General features: G+C 45.1%; 1 protein-coding gene across 3 annotated transcripts in view; it reads right to left on the bottom strand.

Annotated features, from left to right (window-relative positions):
• PCCB (propionyl-CoA carboxylase subunit beta) overlaps positions 1 to 17,881 on the bottom strand; it is a 78,151-nt gene extending 60,270 nt beyond the window's left edge. Inside the window, exons 1-5 of one of the 3 annotated variants that reach the window (XM_003822494.4) lie at positions 17,647 to 17,881; positions 13,369 to 13,488; positions 12,720 to 12,788; positions 8,816 to 8,872; positions 7,284 to 7,397 (exon numbers count right to left, since the gene is read on the bottom strand). In XM_003822494.4, coding sequence (XP_003822542.1) covers positions 7,284 to 7,397; positions 8,816 to 8,872; positions 12,720 to 12,788; positions 13,369 to 13,488; positions 17,647 to 17,829 — 543 coding nt within the window. In that variant the 5' untranslated portion in view covers positions 17,830 to 17,881. Of the gene's footprint in view, positions 1 to 7,283; positions 7,398 to 8,815; positions 8,873 to 12,719; positions 12,789 to 13,368; positions 13,489 to 17,626 lie in introns of all 3 variants that reach the window. The other 2 variants (XM_063602941.1, XM_055110510.2) reach the window with 2 other exon arrangements.
• Between the last annotated feature and the right edge of the window lie 510 nt (positions 17,882 to 18,391).

Genomic DNA, 18,391 nt, shown 5'->3' with positions numbered 1-18,391 from the left:
AATTAACAAGATAATTCCATTCTAAATAGCATCACAAAGAGTAAAATATTTTGTTTTGTTTTGAGACGGAGTCTTGCTCCGTCGCCCAGGCTGGAGTCTGCAACCTCCGCCTCCTGGATTCAAGCGATTCTCCTGCCTCAGCCTTCTGAGTAGCTGGGATTACAGGGATGCACCACAACATCTGGCTAATTTTTGTATTTTTAGTAGAGACAGGGTTTCACTATGTTAGCCAGGCTAGTCTCAAACTCGTGACCTCAGGTGATCCCCCTGCCTTGGCCTCCCCAAGTGCTAGGATTACAGGCGTGAGCCACTGCACCTGGCCAGAGTAAAATATTTTAGGTATAAGTTTAACAAAAGAAGTGCAAGACAGGTATGCTGCAAATTACAAAATATTGCTGAGACAAAGTAAAGAGCTACATAAACAGAGAAACATTCCATCTATGTGGAGTGGAAGACTCAATATGTTAGGATGTAAATTCTCACCAAATTCATCTACAGACTCAATGCAGTTCCTATCAAATCTCAGCAGGCATTTTCATAGAGTTAAGAGCTGATCGGGCTGGGTGCGGTGGCTCACGCTTGTAATCCCAGCATTTTCAGAGGCCGAGGCGGGTGGATCACCTGAGATCAGGTGTTCAAGACCAGCCTGACTAACATGGTGAAACCCTATCTCCACTAAAAATACAAAAATTAGCTGGGTGTGCTGGCACGTGACTGTAATCCCAGCTACTCGGGAGGCTGAGGCAGGAGAATCGCTTGAACCCAGGAGGTGGAGGTTGCAGTGAGCTGAGATCATGCCACTGTGCTCCAGCCTGGGCCACAAAGCGAGACTACATCTAAAAAAAAAAAAAAAAAAAAAACCAAGTTGGAGGATTTTACACAACTTCAAAACTCCTATAAACTATAGTAATCAAGACAGTGTGGTTCTATTTTAAGGACAGACATAGAACAATGGAAGAACTGAGAGTTCAGAAACAAACCCTTACATTTATGATCAACTGATATTTTTATCAATGTGTCAAGACAATTCAATGGGGAAAGAATAGTTATGTCAATTAATGGTGGGAGACAAGAGTGATGTTAGACTCTTCTGTCACACCATATACAAAAATTAACTCAAAATGGATCACAGACCTACTATAAGAAAGCTGGCTGGGCTCTCTTATATGTACTTGTGTATGTAGAGAGAGATATATATATATCTACACACACACACACACACACACACACACACACAAGCCAGGTTTGGTGGCAGGCACCCATAATCCGTGAGATCGCGCCATTGCACTCCATCCTGGGCGACAAGAGTGAAACTCCATCTCAAAGAAAAAAAAAAAAAAGAGCCAAACCTACAAAAAAAACTCCATGAAGAAAACAAAATCTTCATGACTTTGTATTACAAGTTTTTACATATGACAACAGAAGCATGACCCACAAAAGAAAACTTGATAAACTGGACTTCAAAATTAAAAACTTCTCCACCTCAAAAGCCACCAGAGGCTGGGCACATTGGCTCATGCCAGTAACACCAGCACTCTAGGAAGCCGAGGTAGGAGGATAGTTTAAGTCCAGAAGTTTGAGACCAGCCTGGGCATCATAGTGGGACCCTTCCCTCTACAAATAATGAAAAAAAACTGCCAGATGTGGTAGCATGTGCCTGTGGTCTCAGCTACTCAGGAGGATGAGGCAGGAGGACTGCCTGACCCCGGGAAGTCCAGGCTGCAGTGAGCCATGATTACACCACTACACTTCAGCCTGGGTGACAGAGTGAGACCCTAGCTCAAAAAAAAAAGCCACCACAGGCTTGGGGCAGTGGCTTGTAATCCCTGCACTTTGGGATGCTGAGGCAGATCGCTTGAGACCAGGAGTTCAAGACCAGGCTGGGCAATGTAGTAAGACCCCATCTCTACACACAAAAGAAATTTTTTAAAAATTAGCTGGGTGTACTAGTGTGTGCCTATAGTCCTAGCTACTCCGTAGGCTAAGGCAGGAGGATTGCTTGAGCCCAGAGTTCAAGGCTGCAGTGAGCTGTGATTGCACCAACACACTCTAGCCCAGGCAACAGAGCAAGACCCTGTCTCTAAAAAATAAAATTAAAATAGGCTGAGTGTGCTGGCTCACGCCTGTAACCCCAGCACTTTTAGAGGCCAAGGGAGGCAGATCACCTGAGCTCAGGAGTTCAAGACCAGCCTGGGCAACATGGTGAAACCCTATCTCTACTAAAAATACAAAGAAATTAGCTGGACGTGGTGGCACGCACCTGTAATCCCAGCTACTTGGGTGACTGAGGCACGAGAATCACTTGAACCCAGGAAGTGGAGGTTGCAGTGAGCCAAGATCACACCACTGAACTCCAGCCTGGAAGACAGGGTGAGGCTGTCTCAAAAAATAAAAAATAAAAATAAAAATAAAGCTACCACTAAGAAAGAAAAGACAAGCCACAGACTGGGAGAAAATACTTACAAATCATATATATGATAAAGGACTTGTATCCAGAATATATGAAGAACTCCTACAACTCAAAAACCCAATTACGAGATGGACAAAAGATCTGAATAGACATTTCAGCAAAGAAGGTTTACAAATGACTAATATGTACATAAAGATGCTCAACATGATTAGTCATCTGAGAAATGCAAACTAGAACTACAGTGAGATACCATTACACACCACTAAAATGGCTATAGTCAAAAAGACTGGACCAGGCACAGTGGCTCACGCCTGTAATTCCAACACTTTGGGAGGTTGAGGCAGGAGGATCGCTTGATCCCAGGAGGTCGAGGCTGCAGTGAGCTGTGATCATGCCACTGTACTCCAGCCTGAACAACAGAGTGAGACCCTGTCTCAAAAAAAGACTGGCTGGGTGCGGTGGCTCACGCCTGTAATCCCAGCACTTTGGGAGGCCAAGGCAGATGGATCGTTTGAAGTCAGGAGTTCAAGACCAGCCTGGCCAACATGGTGAAACCCTGTCTCCACTAAAAATACCAAAATTAGCCAGCCATGGTGGCACATGCCTGTAATCCCAGCTGCTCGGGAGGCAGAGGCAGGGCAACCACTTGAACCTGAGAGGCAGAGGTTACAGTGAGCCCAGACTGCACCATAGCACTCCAGCCTGGGCCACAGAGTGAGACACCATCTCAAAAAAAAAAAAAAAAAAAAAAAAAACAAAAAAAACCAAGGCCGGGCATGGTGGCTCACACCTGTAATCCCAGCACTTTGGGAGGCTGAAGTGGGCAGATCACGAGGTCAGGAGATCGAGACCATCCTAGCTAACATGGTGAAACCCAGTCTCTACTAAAAATACAAAAAATCAGCCGGGCGTGATGGCAGGTGCCTGTAGTCCCAGCTACTCGGGAGGCTCAGGCAGGAGAATGGCGTGAACCCAGGAGGTGGAGCTTGCAGTGAGCCGAGATCGCACCACTGCACTCCAGCCTGGGCGACAGAGCGAGATTCTGTCTCAAAAAAAAAAAAAAAAAAAAAAAGACTGACAATACCAAGTATCGACAAAGATATGGAGAACCTGCGACCCTGAATACATTGCTCATGGTAATGTAAATGGTTTAGTTGTTTTGGAAAACCATCTGGCAATTTCTTAAAAAGTTATAAACAAGCTTATCATAAAACCTACAATCCCACTCTTAGGTACCTATCTATCCAAGGGTTATGAAAACATATATCCACACAAAGTAATACACAAATGTTCACAGTAGCATTTACTCATGATAGCCAGGAACTAGAAACAACCCAAATATCCTTCAACTGGTAAATGCTGAAAATACGTAAAATATTCGATAGATATTATTCACCAATAAAAAGGAACAAACTGATACATATTACAATATAAATGAACCTCAAAAAACATGGTGCTTAGTGAAAGGAGTCAGATGGAAAAATTTGTAAAATAAGAAAATTGGGTGAGGAATTGACTGTGGTTAGGTGGCAACTGACTGCAAACAGGCAAGAAGGTATTTTTGGAGTGAGTGGCAGGTTTGAAAACTAGATTATGGCTGTACAACTCTAAAAATTAATTTAAAATTACTGAATTATATTTTTACAATGGGTGGATTTTATGGTTTGTAAATTATATCTCAATAAAGCTACTTTTCTTTTTTGAGATGGAGTCTCGCTCTGTCACCCAGGCTGGAGTGCAGTGGCATGATCTCAGTTCACTGCAACCTCCACCTCTCAGGTTCGAGCAATTCCCTGCCTCATCCTCCCGAGTAGCTGGGATTACAGGCGCTCGCCATCACGCCCAGCTAATTTTTGTATTTTTAGTAGAGACAGGGTTTCACCATCTTGGCCAGGCTGGTCTTGAACTCCTGACCTAGTGATCCACCCACCTCGGCCTCCCAAAGTGCTGGGATCACAGGCATGAGCCACCACGCCCGGCCCTATTAAGCATTAAGCTTTTTTTTTTTTTTTTTTTTTTTTGAGACGGAGTCTTGCTCTGTCGCCCAGGCTAGAGTGTGGTGGCGCAATCTTGGCTGACTGCAAGCTCTGCCTCCCGGGTTCATGCCGTTCTCCTGCCTCAGCCTCCCAAGTAGCTGGGACTACAGGTGCCCGCCACCACACCTGGCTAATTTTTTGTTTTTTTAGTAGAGATGGGGTTTCACCATGTTAGCCAGGACGGTCTTGATCTCCTGACCTCGTGATCCACCTGCCTCGGCCTCCCAAAGTGCTGGGATCATAGGCGTGAGCCACCGCACCTGGCCAAAGCTATTTTTTAAAATATCAAGATAATGGAGAACAAAGACAGGAACTGCTCCAGATCAAAAAAGATTAAAAAGAGATAACATCTAAAGTCAATGCTTCATTCTGGATTGGATCCTGGCCAGGAGGAACATATATATATATATATATATATATATATATATATATATATATATATATATACACACACACACACACACACACACACACACACATATGAGACAGAGACAGAAAGAGCGAGAGCGCGCACATAGAAAGTGCACACATGCCCAGAGCACACACTATTAAGGACTTAAGTCCTGAATAAGGATAATGAATTAGAATAACATCGATGAATCGATGTTAAATTTCCTGATTTTTATTACTGTATTCTGGTTATTTAAGAGAATATCCTTATTCTTTAGAAATACCCAATGAAGAACTTAGGAGGTAAAGAAGACATAGTATCTCCAATTTATTCTCAAATATTTCAGAAAAATGTAACATGCAAATATGTATATATGGAGAGAGAATAACAGAACAAATGGAGAAAATGTAAACAACTGGTGAATCTGGGAAAAGGACATATAGGAATTCCCGTACTATTCTTGTCATTTTTCTGTGAAGTTTGAATTTTTTTTTTTTTTTTTGAGACAGAGTCTTGCTCTGTCACCCAGGTTGGAGTGCAATGGCACAATCTTGGCTCACTGTAACCTCTGTCTCCCAGGTTCAAGCAGTTGTCCCACCTCAGCCTCCTGAGTAGTTGGGATTACAGGCATGTGCCACCATGCCCAGCTAATTTTTGTATTTTTAATAGAGACAGGATTTCACCATGTTGGCCAGGCTGGTCTTGAACTCCTGACGTCAAGAGATCTACCTGCCTTGGCCTCTCAAAGTGCTGAGATTGCAGGTGTGAGCCACCGTGCCCAGGCTGAAGTTTGAAATTTTATCAAAATAAAAAGTTACCAAAAAATAACACAGGCAGGAATAAGTGAGTGGAGGTATCAATATGACAAGCAGCATTAGTAAGCAATTAATTAAGCAATGAAGATCTGAAAGTAAAGACTAGCCCTTGAAAACAAAAATTAAAAGCCAGGCGTGGTGACTCACTCCTGTAATCCCGGCACTTTGGGAGGCAAACGCAGGCCAATCGCTTGAGTCCAGAAGTTCAAGATAAGCCTGCGCAGCATGGCAAAACCCCGCCTCTATAAAAAAAATACAAAAAAAAATTCACTGGATGTGGTGGTGCATGCCTGTGGTGCCAGCTATTCAGGAGACTGAGGTGGGATGATCGCTTGAGCCCAGGAGGCTGAGGTTGCAGTAGGCAGAGATCATGCCACTGCATTCCAGCCTGGCCAACCAAGACCCTGTCTCTAAATAAATATTAAAAAAAAAAAAAAAAAAACCAGCTGGGCGCGGTGGCTCACACCTGTAATCCCAGCACTTTAGGAGGCCGAGGTGGGCGGATCACAAGGTCAGGAGTTCGAGACCAACCTGGCTAATGTGGTGAAACCCCGTCTCTACTAAAAATACAAAAATTAGCTGGGCGTGGTGGCGGACGCCCGTAGTCCCAGCCACTCGGGAGGCTGAGGCAGGAGAATCGCTTGAGCCCAGGAGGCAGAGGTTGAAGTGAGCCGAGATCGGGCCACTGCACTCCAACCTGGGAGACAGAGCCAGACTCTGTCTCAAAAAAAAAAAAAAAAAACCTCCTCCAGACCCATAAAGATGTATTCAACTAGATGATATTCTAAAATCCAGTCAAGCTCTAAAATGTGGTGGTTTATCACCACGTCTCTGAGGGCTGCTCTTTTGTTTCTAAACAGGAATGACTTCCAGGCCTAAACTGCTTAGGCCAAGCCATCCACAGAAGTAAGCCTGCAGAGCAGGGATGATAAGAGTGGCTGGCCTGATTAAAAACAATGTCTGCCTGTCTCCTTCCTTTCTTCTCCCTGGAAATGTTGCCAGTTTCTGTCTGCAGTATCTCTCTCCCTCATCCCAGCCTCTTACTGTATCTCTCACAAATATCCTTTATACTTCACATAACACATTATTTTATGTTTCTTTTCATTTCTTTCTCTCATAATTTCAGTCTGTAAATAAGCAAAGAGATATCAGTAATGAGGTTCGCCAAATGTTTCTGAATGGTAGGATCTGGGGTGATTTCATTCTTCTTTGCACTGTCGCTTGGACTTTATATAATAATCCTGTAGTGTTTTAACTAAAAAATAAAAAAGGTGCTACATTTTTTAAAACTTCTAATTCAAGCACATCAGTTCATTTTAACTTTTCATATTTCCTCTCCCTTGCTTTCAAAAAAAGAAAAACATTTTCAAGTGCTTTTCCCTTATGAACGATCTTTAACTGTAATTTCCCCTGTGAGTGGCCCTCTGTTAGAAAAAATGAAAACCCTCTCTTCCCACTCTCTCTTGCTTTTCATCTACCCTTCATCCCACCCCCAGTGACACAGAAAGGACCCACAGAACAGACACAATGCGGCAGAGAACAATGAGGAGAGTTGGAGAAGCTCTGGCCAGGCCATGGCTTAGAGAACTTAAGCCCTGTATTTTTTTATTCTCTATTAACAAGTTTCTCACCAGAAAGATGTCTGCATAGCCAGCCAAAGACTCCACTCCCTCTTGGATCCGTGCTCCCCCAGAGTCATTCAGCCCAATCACTGGAGCCCCCACCGTTATGGCCTGGTCCATGATCTGAGACAGCAGAGAAATCTTTTATTGAGACAAATGTTCTTGATATAAAAAACGACATCCACACGATACCAGTGCTTTCTGGAAAACGTTCTGAGTGCACTTTTCAAAACAGGAGGCAGTAACACTGGTTTCACTCCCCATCACGATTGGGTACCTTCATGGAAGACAAAGGACCAGATATTTAATAGGCTGATTAAAGCCCCCAAACACCCAAGAGCCAAAGCACTTCCCATTAGCAGGGGATAAAACAACTCATGGCAACCATTTCTAGAACCACAGGCTCACGTTGTAACGTCTTCCAGCAGCCAGTTTTGTTCCCAGGTACTGCTTTGACAGAACTTACAGTAGACAGAATGGCAAAGTAGTACTTTCATGAAAGCAGATGTTGACCCATCTGTTAATCTGAGGGCAGGCCCGGGCCTGCTTTTACTTCTAATGTGACAGATTTTCCTCATGGGTTAGTAATTCTGACAGCATAATAAGCAATATTCCTACAGTCCTTGACAGTTTAAAAAGCACTTTCACTTCCATTACCTCATTTACCCATCATAACAGAGGGAGTAAAATGAGAAAAATTAAGAAGGTTTAAAAGTTAAGTGACTGGCCCAAGGTCTCAGGAGTAATACATGACAGGACCACGTCTATAATCCAGATGTTCCAGTTACTAGTAGCTCCAACTTTAATTCCAAAATTCTCTATTATTTATAGTTTTATTCCTCTCCAGAGCATCTAATCTCTAGCAGTAGTTTTTAAATATCAGCACACAATGCTCGCACTGTTCTTTACCTTCTAGCACCTGGCCCTTCCACCTAGATAAGAGGTTCTTCACTTGAAATCCTCAGAACCCCAAAAGGTCTGTGAAAGGGAGTCCATGAACTTGAACAGGAAAAAATTTACATCTTTATCTTTACTAACGCTAGCTGATCGTTAACATTTCTCTTCATTATTGATATAGGCAATGAGCCTCAGTATTAGAAATATCTGTGACTTTGCCATTATTAGAAGCCACAGATATTTTTACGTCCTATTAAAGTTGTTGCAGATACCCTGAAATATTTCACCTTTGACTACTTTGAAATTACGGTAGTTACTAGATCTACTGCTAAATCTTGTTATTAAATGCATTAACAAGGGAGCACGTATATTCTAAATGTGGTTTTTAAAAACATTTTTAATCCTTTAAAATCCTACAAATTTTATTTTAGGCATGTAAAAACAGGAGGGTCCAGGCTTTGCCAGCCCATGGAAGAGATCCATGGTACAAAAACTGTTATGCACCCCTTCGGGTTGGTAGCACATCTTGCATACCTCTGCCCTACCCCAAGTACCTAGCTCAGTGTCTTGTACCCCAAACATACTCAATAAGCACTATGTAACTGAGGAAAGCAATGGATTGAATTTGAGTATTAAACACTTACTTTGCAGATCTTTTGGGCATGTGCTCCTGACAGACTGCCTCCAAAAACTGTAAAATCCTAAAAAGAAAATACAAATCAGCAAGTCAAATATAGTGACTGGCTAGAGATGAAAACCCAGTGGGAGGAAGAAATAGAAAATTCACAGATAAAAGTTTTTAGGCCAGGCGTGGTGGCTCATGCCTGTAATCCCAACACTTTGGGAGGCCAAGGCAGGTGGATGGCTTGAGTCCAGGAGTCTGAGACCAGCCTGGGCGACATGGCAGAAGCCTGTATCTGCAAAAAATATAGAAAAAAGTTAGCTGCGCATGGTGGCACATGCCTGGAATCCCAGCTACTCGGGAGGCTGAGGCAGGAGGATTGCTTGATCCCTGGAGACATAGGCTTCAGTGAGTTGAGACAGCACCACTGTATTCCAGCCTACGCAACAGAGCAAGACCCTGTCTCAAAACAAAACAAAACAAAAAAAGTTGCCCGGGCATGGTGGCTCGCGCCTGTAATCCCAAGACTTTGAGAGGCCAAGGCAGGAGGATCACTTGAGGTCAAGAGTTCCAGACCAGCCTGGCCAACATGGTGAAACCCCATCTCTACTAAAATATATAAATTAGCTGAGCGTGGTGGTGTGTGCCTGTAATCCCAGCTACTCAGGAGGCTGAGGCAGGAGAATCACTTGAATCCAAGAGGCGGAGGCTGCAGTGGGCAGAGATTGCACCAGTGCACTCCAGCCTGGGCGACAGAGCGACACTCTGTATTTAAAAAAATACATACATACAGTTTTTAAAGCATTTTCAGAAGTTTAAAAAATTAGAAAAAAAGTCTGATTTATAGATTATTCCATAGAATAAAATATCTTAAAGGAAGTTCATGAATTGTCAAGAGCAAAAGAGCTAGTCTTTGCTCTACAAAAATGATTTGAAAGGAAAAAAAAGAAATGATTTGCAGTTCTGAAGGAAAACCTATCACACAGAATTAACTCTAATATCAGATTCTATGGATATCAAACAGTCAAGCACTTCTGTTTTTAAGAAATATTTACTGTTTTATTTTACTTATTATTTTGAGACCAAGTCTTACTCTGTCACCCAGGCTGGAGTGCAGTGGCGTAATCTTGGCTCACTGTATCCTCCGCCTCCCAGGTTCAAGTGATTCTCCTGCCTCAGCCTCCCGAGTAGCTGGGATTACAGGCACGTGCCACCAGGCCCAGCTAATTTTTGTATTTTTATTAGAGACAGTTTTGCCATGTTGGCTAGGCCAGTTTCAAACTCCTGGCCTCAAGTGATCCACCCACCTCGGCCTCCCAAAGTGCTGAGATGACAAGCGGGAGCCACTGTGCCCAGCCTATTATTTGCTGTTTTAAAAAGAAAGGTTAAAAAACAAGAATCAGAGCTCTCACTGCTTCTTCTGCTTATGGATCTTCATTATGTTCAGATGTAAAGGGCTTACTGTGGGCATAACCTCTCCTAAAACCCCCTCAAAAAGACAGTTGGGAATTAAGAACAGAATCAGCTGTGAGAATAAGAACAAGGAGATAATAGCATAGGAAGGATTAAACAAATTTGGGGGGAACTGAAAGCACAAGAAAATACCTGATTTAGAGGGAGAGAATGGAAGCTTACACACCTGCAGTGGGGGTAATCAAGGAGAAGACAACCCAGGAACCATGGAAAGTGGAGGTGAGAAGGAGGCTGAAAGCAGAGACTAACAGAAGTCTCTGTTAGAAGCAGTTAGACCCCACAGGGCCTCTCCTTCACCTTGAGAGGAGAGAGAATGTTTGTTCTCTAAAGGAAATTAACCAGAAGGGTTCTAAACTCACAATCGCTAGCCTAAAAGAGGAAAAGGTGAGGCTGAAAACATGCAAGATTAGGAGCCTATACACTGAATGAGTGCTGGCCCCTTTTTTTCTCTCCCCCTCAGAATACACCAACAGCCAATTATCAGGCAAGGGACTGAGGAGGCTCCCCAGAAGAACAGAAGCTCCCCAGAAAAAGTACCTAAGATATTAACATCTTAGAGATCACTATTAAAAAACACTAGCTCATCACTCCCTACCCTCAGTATCCTTCAGGGCCTGTCTCAATTGCCCCATTGTTCCTAAAGCTTTCCTCAACCCTGGATGTGATTTTCCCTTGTCTTGGGTCTACAGCATTTGCCTGGAACCTCTCACTCCATGTGCTCTGTAGTTACATCTGTTCTGTGCCATTCTGCCTATAAAATGATTCGCTTCTTCAGGGTGGGAACTCTTGTCTCAGTCATCTCCACCTTCTCCTCACTCCCACCCTACCACATGAGCATAAGAGGTGCTCAAAAGTATCAATTCAGTGAATTTTTCCATCTGCTTAATAGTGGTGAGTGAACACCATGTCCAGAAAACATCTTTCTTTGTTCTATCTCTCTTTTCAATGGTTCCTTCTGTACAAGTTTTTCTCAGCTCTCATAAATTGCACAAAACAAAGAAATGTGATTCCTTCTATTTTGGCATTTGGTAGACCAATTTATAACAGTTTTAAAACATTTCAAAGGTAATTTAATTGGTAAATGCATACTAACTACGACAGATTTTAAATTAACCAAGTATAACTATTTTATTATTTTTTTGTTTGAGATGGAGTCTCACTCTGCCGCCCAGGCTCGAGTGCAGTGGTGCAAACTCGGCTCACTGCAACCTCCGCCTCCCAGGTTCAAGCGATTCTCCTGCCTCAGCCTCCCAAGTAGCTGGGATTACAGGCACCCACAACACCCAGCTAATTTTTGTGTTTTTAGTAGAGATGGAGTTTCGCCATGTTGGCCAGCTGGTCTCAAACTCCTGACCTCAGGTGATCCACCCATCTCAGCCTCGCAAAGTACTGGGACTACAGGCATGAGCCACCACGCCTAGCCAATTTTAATATCAAACTTTAGGTCTGTAAAAAGACCTAAGCATTTTAAATTATATACATATTTCCACCTCTGGAGAGAAAAAAGTCAAATCCAAAATAGTACACAACATATTCTGTGTTAGTTTTCTATTACCGCTATAACAAATTAATATAAATTCAGTGCCTTGAAACAACACAAATGTATTATCTTATAGTTCTATAATTTAGAAGTGCTACACAGGATTGACTGGGCTAAAATTAAGGTTGGCAGGACTGTGCTCCCTTCTGGAGGCTCCAGGGGAAAATGTGTTTTCTTGCCTTTACCAGCTCCTAGAGACCATGGGCACTCCTTTGCTGATGGTCCCCTTCTCCCATCTTCAAAGCCAGGTACTGCAGATCATGTCCTTCTCATATCACATCCTTATAAGCTCCTCTTCTACCTCCCTCTTCCACTTTTAAGGACCCTGTGATTATATTGGGCCCACCTGGATAAATCAGGTTACTCTCCCTATCGCAAGGCCAGCTGATTAACAACCTTCATTCCCTTTTGCGTGTAAAATAACATATTGATAGCTTTGGCTATGTGTGTGAACAAACTGTATCTGTCTTGAGGCACCCTGATAAAATTTTCTGAACATATTCATGAAAGCCCAAAGCTCAGGGGGACTCTGGTTCTGAGAGTCAAGTCCCCTTTGCGAGGCTGCACCCACTGCACTCTCTCTAGTCCACATACACTGCCCAGGACACAGATGCCCTACAGGCACACACCCAACCCTGCCAAGAGGAATCTCATTCACTTGGAATAAATTCCTGGTTCTTGGGATACCTTTGTACAAGGCTAGTGCCCTGTGATCCCCCCCAAAACAGACTAAGGACTCTTCCTAAGTAAAAAACACACAATATTCTGGAAATACGCACTGAAAAGCAAAGCAAATCCCTCACTTTCCCCAAACTACAAGCAAGTTTTCATTCCCCAAGATTGGCTTCTTTCACATATTTTCCTCTTGGCTCTGCCCTCCAAGAAAGTTCAGACGATTGGAGTTATGAAATACCTGACTGAAGACATAAACCAATCTTCCATTGATTCGGCCTCGTCCAGTGACCACGCTGTCTCCAGGAAACTACCAGAAAAATGCAAAAATAAAGGTTAAAAAAATCCAAATACTTCTTCTAATGAGTTTGGCCACTATGCCTCAATGAAAGACAAAAACAAAACCCAAATTCCTAAAACGTCAATATGAACAAGGAACATGAAGGAATCCCACCCCACTTTCCCACCTCTACAACAGCAAGCACAGGGCTACTACTTCATCAATAGGAGTGAATGGCACTGTCATCTTAGGCCTTATGTACCCTCCTAAAAGCAAAATAATCAAGACCCAGGGCCACCACTTCTCTATGCTTACATGAAGGAGGACGTATAAAGAAACACAAGGCAGGGTACGGTGGCTCACGCCTGTAGTCCCAACACTTTGGGAGTCCGAGGTCGGTGGATTGCTTGAAGCCAGGAGTTCAAGGCCAGCCTGACCAACATGGCGAAAGCCCATCTCTACTAAAAATACAAAAATTATCTGGGCTTGATGTCTGCAGTGCCTCTGCAGAGGACTTCAGATAAAAGCCTTATAGATTTATTATTATTCTAGTGGGTAGGCCAGCTGAGCCACACCTAAAAAGTGTTCACACCACCATTTGAACAAATACCTTATTCTTATCAGCAGCCATTCCAAAATCTGCACATCTGTGTTCCACAAACATGTCGCTCTCAACAAAGCTGCCAGGGTCCAGCAAGAGACTGATCCTCTCCCTGGCTGTTAGCTTTCCCTACAATGGAACAAAGATCACTCAGTGATGTCATCACAGACAATTTAGTAAGCAAAGCAAGGGCTGTTCATGGGAGGGCTTGAAGGGCAGATTTGCCCGTTCATCTCAATGCAAGTACTTTCATTCTATCCAACCTGCCCAAGGCAGATAGGTGTTATTAGTAGACTTTAGATGACATGGAAATCAGGACAGACAGTGTGCGCCAGAAGCCACCCAACTGTGGAAGATGAATAAGGAAATAGGACAAGGAAAAGGTAGAGAGAAGTGGGGATAAGGAGAACCTGACCCTGGAACACAATTAATTAGTTCCATGAATACTTACTGGAGACCTAAGGAGCCATAAAAAGAATGTAGAAGCAGGTGGTGGAAACTAAAGCAGGCTTAGTGAAGGATCTGACACAGGTTTTTTCTAGGGAGACCTACAGAAGCACACCTCACCTCACGAGGGTCCCTGCTGCTCCCAGCTCCCACCTCAAGGACACGCTACTTCCTGGTTCTTCTCCTGCCTCCTCTGTGGGCTTCTCCTTCTCCTACTATCCTATCCCCTGTTTAGGGACCCCACACCTGACAGTGACACTGTGACACAGAGATGACCCCACAGCAGGGAGTGGCTGAGTAGAAGGGGAGTGGGACACAAAATGCTAAAGAGCTCACTTGAGAAGAGTTTAAAAATGCTTCTTTGGGCCGGGCACAGTGGTTCACACCTGTAATCCCAGCACTTTGAGAGGCAGAGGCGGGTGGATCACAAGGTCAGGAGATCGAGACCAGCCTGACCAACATGGAGAAACCCCATCTCTATTAAAAGATACAAAATAAGCCGGGTGTGGTGGCATGCGCCTGTCTTCCCAGCTACTCAGGAGGCTGAGGCAGAAGAATCGCTTGAACCCGGGAGGAAGAGCTTGCAGTGAGCTGAGATTGTGCACCATTGCACTCCAGCCTGGGCGACAAAGTGAAACTCCGTCTCAGAAAAAAAAAAGCTTCTTTGAGGAGATGAGGTCAGAGCTCTCAATCTACCAAGAGCCTCGGCTGGGCACAGTGGCTCACACCTGTAATCCCAGCACTTTGGGAGGCTGAGACGCGCATCGCTTGAGCCCAGGAGTTTGAGACCAGCTGGACAACATGGCAAAACCTGGTCTCTACTGAAAAATACAAAAATTAGCTGGGAGTGGTGGCACGTGCCTGTAATCCCAGCTACTCAAGAGGCTGAGGCAGGAGAATCACTTGAACCTGGGAAGCGGAGGTTGTGGTGAGCTGTGATCACTCCACCGTGCTCCAGCCTGAGCAACAAAGTGAGAACCTGTCTTTAAAAAAAAAAAAAAAAAAAAAAAAAAAAAAAAAAAAGCTAGGCGCAGTGGCTCACACCTGTAATCCCAGCACTTTGGGAGGCCAAGGCAGGCGGATCATGAGGTCAGGAGATCGAGACCATCCTGGCTAACACGGCGAAACCCTATCTCTACTAAAAATATAAAAAAAATTAGCTGGGCTTGGTAGCACCTACCTGTAGTCCCAGCTACTCGGGAGGCTGAGGCAAGAGAATCGCTTGAACCCAGGGGGCAGGGGTTGCAGTGAGCCAAGATCGCACCACTGTACTCCAGCCTGGGTGACAGGGTGAGACACTGTCTCAAAAAACAAAAACAAACAAAAAAAAGCCTCCATTGCTTGGGCTCCCAAGCTCTCAGCCCCAAGCAAATACCCTAGCCTACCGTCCCCTTCCCCAACAACAACAAAAAAAACCACATACCTCAAATTGGCTATTATTTCCCCCTTAGGAAAGTAGCCAAAGCTGGTGAGGTTGTGTTTAAAAAAACAAACAAAAACCAGGCAATCCTATACACTGTCACGTAAAGTAGAATAAGTTTTTAGGAAACCAACTTGGCAACATATATACAGATTTTTAAAACATATTTATACTGACCAGGCACTGCGGCTCACACCTGTAATCCCAGCACTTTGGAAGGCCAAGGTGGGAGGACTGCTTGAGCCCAGGAGTTGAGACCAGCCTGGGCAACAAAGCGAGACTCTGTCTCTACCAAAAAATAAAATAAAATAAAATAACTAGCAGGGTAGGAGGCTGAAGTGGGAGGATCACTGGAGCCCAGAGGTCGAGGATGCAGTAAGCCATGATTACACCACTGCCCTCCAGCCTGGGTGACAGAGTAAGACCCTGTCTCAAGGAAAAAAAAAAAAAATTCTGTCATCCCAGCACTTTGGGAGGCAGACGCGGGTGGGTCACCTGAGGTCAGGAGTTCAAGACCAGCCTGGCCAACATGGTGAAACCCCATCTCTACTAAAAATACAAAAATTAGCCAGATGTGGTGACACATACCTGTAACCCCAGGTACTCTGGAGGCTGAGGCAGGAGAATTGCTTGAAGCTGGGAAGCAGAAGTTGCAGTGAGCTGCTGCACTCTAGCCTGGGCAACAGAGTGAACTCTGTCTCAAAAAAAATAAATAAACTTACACCCTTTGACCCACTAATTCCTCTTCTGGGAAAATCTACGGAAATGGTCAAAAATTGTTTTAAAAGGGGTGCAGGGCCGGGTGCAGTGGCTCACACCCGTAATCCCAACACTTTGGGACGCCAAGGTGGGTGAATCACTTGAGGTCAGGCGTACAAGACTGGCCTGGCCAACATGGTGAAACCCTGTCTCTGCTAAAAATACAAAAAAAAAGTTGCCAGGCATGGTCGTGGGCACCTGTAATCCCAGCTACTTGGGAGGCTGAGGCAGGAGAATAGCTTGAACCTGGGAGGCAGAGGTTGCAATGAGCCAAGATCGCACCATGGCACTCCAGCCTGGGCAACAAGAGCAAAACTCCGTATCAAAACATAAAAATAAAAAGGGGTGCAGGAGGGGGTTCATATTAAATCTGCCTAAGTCAACTTTGGCAAAAGAAAATTTACAGCTTCTGGAGGCTTCATCTAAACCTAGTAGGATCTACCTGGGAAAGGGCTAGGCGATGTTCCAGGGAAGAATTGAGCAATAGGCCCCAACAGAAAGAGTGTACAGGAGCACTGACAGGCCTTTCCAGAGGATGATCTAACATCTCCCTCAGCCCTAACAGAGTAGGTTAGAAGTAGCCCCAGGGGAGAGAAAGCACTCCTAGCACCACAAACCATCACTAAATTTACATTTCACTCTCAAGTGTCAAAAGGAACTGTTACCTTTGGACCCTTGTCAAATGCGAATTTATGACATCTGAATCAATATTAGACAAATATAGAGCTGTTCAAATCTCCTCACTTTAAGACCCCATCCCTCCCCCAGTGCCTCCCTCATGGTTGTGAGTTGTGCCTGAATACTCTTCATGTGTAAGAGTTTCACTTCTGCACCTTCCCGTTGGTTAATTCGTTCAGCACAACGGTCCAGACTCACCCACCAGTCACGGACACACTGGGCAAGCCTGGTTTCAAGTCAGGGGTCACCTCTCCAAAAAGGGCCGCCCAGCTTATCTCTGAAGGCCAGCTGGATTCTCGCCTCAAAACCCAGGCGGTGGGTGGCAGTGTTTCAGCTGCTCAGTCCAGCCAAACATCGAGAGTAGCCTGCGCACTCCCAGAAAGGCCACCTGCTTCCGACACGTGCCTTTGCTACCCATCAAGGCGAGGCATGCTAAGGCCCTAAAGAGCTCGACCAGGCATTCTGCGGGCAGAAGTTCCACAAGTTCCCTGCACGCGCACATCCCCCACTTCATGTTAGTGGAGTATGCCCAAGTTCAGTTTTCCTGCTTCCACAAAGGAGAAAGAATCTACCATCACTCTTTCATGGGGCACGAGAATAAGCACATGGTTTTTACTGAGCGCCTATCGTTTTGCTATCTATGGTCTAACGATACGCTTGTGAAGGAAGAATTATTATTAAAATGACCCACAGAGATTTAATAAGTTGCCCAAAAGCTTATGTTAAGTGGTGAGCTGGCTAGAGACGAGCCAGATCCGTCTAAATCCCAAGGGTTAAACAGTGTGAAAAAGCACACAGGTGCTTCTGCTGGTTATACCCGCCTCCACGAGAAACGCTACAGGTTTTCAAGGTGAACACCCTTGCTCCGGCCCCTCCAGGCACCGTGCGGATTGGCAGGGAGGCCTCGGACGCCGCAAGCCGGGCACGCTGTGATAGGTCGCGGACGCCAGGGGCGGGACTCACTTAGGCCCCTCCGGACTCACTCGCTTGTGCTGCGCGTCAATACGGCGTTGGCCTCCTCCCAGCAGCGCGGTCCGGCGCTTGTTTTCGATGCGTTCGTTAACAGAGGTGGCCTGGCTGCAAAGGCTGCGCACCGCGGCGCGGAGACCGCTCGCCAGAACGCTGAGCCTTGCCCCGGCCGCCGCCACCCGTAATGCCGCCGCCATTTTTGCTGTGCCGGCGCGTCCCCTACCGGCGCAGCTGAGTACGCATGTGCATAAAGCGTGGGTACGGCGCTTGCGCAGCATCGGCTGGCTGTGGGGAGCCGCGGGGGCTGGACTACAGAACCTGCTTGGGAGTAAGGCATGAGAGTTCGAGACCCAATGCTGCCCGAGGAGGGTCGCGCAGAGAAAAAGTACAGGGCCTGCCTGGCTGCACAAAAAAGGGACATAGTCCTTGCTCTTCTCTGACCACCTAGACCCTTAACTTTGTCGTCCCACTTCCTACAGAAAATGATTATAAGATTTAACCAACATTTATTAAGCATTGTGCCAGGTGTTGCTTTTTGCACTTACCATGCACTAGCTTACTATCTGGATTTCACAGATGAGGTAAATGAAGCACAGAGAGATGAGTGATTTGATCAAGAGGCAAGACTGAGGCGGAGGTAGGTGAGCCCAGGAGCCCAAGACCAGCCTGAGCAATATAGTAAGACCCCATCTCTACAAAAAAAATTAAAAATTAGCTGGGCATGGCGGCTTGCACCTGTGACCCCAGCTACTCGGGAGG

The sequence above is a fragment of the Pan paniscus genome, chromosome 2 (genome assembly GCF_029289425.2).
Source record: "Pan paniscus chromosome 2, NHGRI_mPanPan1-v2.0_pri, whole genome shotgun sequence".
Lineage (NCBI taxonomy): Eukaryota > Metazoa > Chordata > Mammalia > Primates > Hominidae > Pan > Pan paniscus.
The sequence above is the reverse complement of the archived record's forward strand: the minus strand, read 5'-3'. Positions and strand labels throughout refer to the sequence as shown.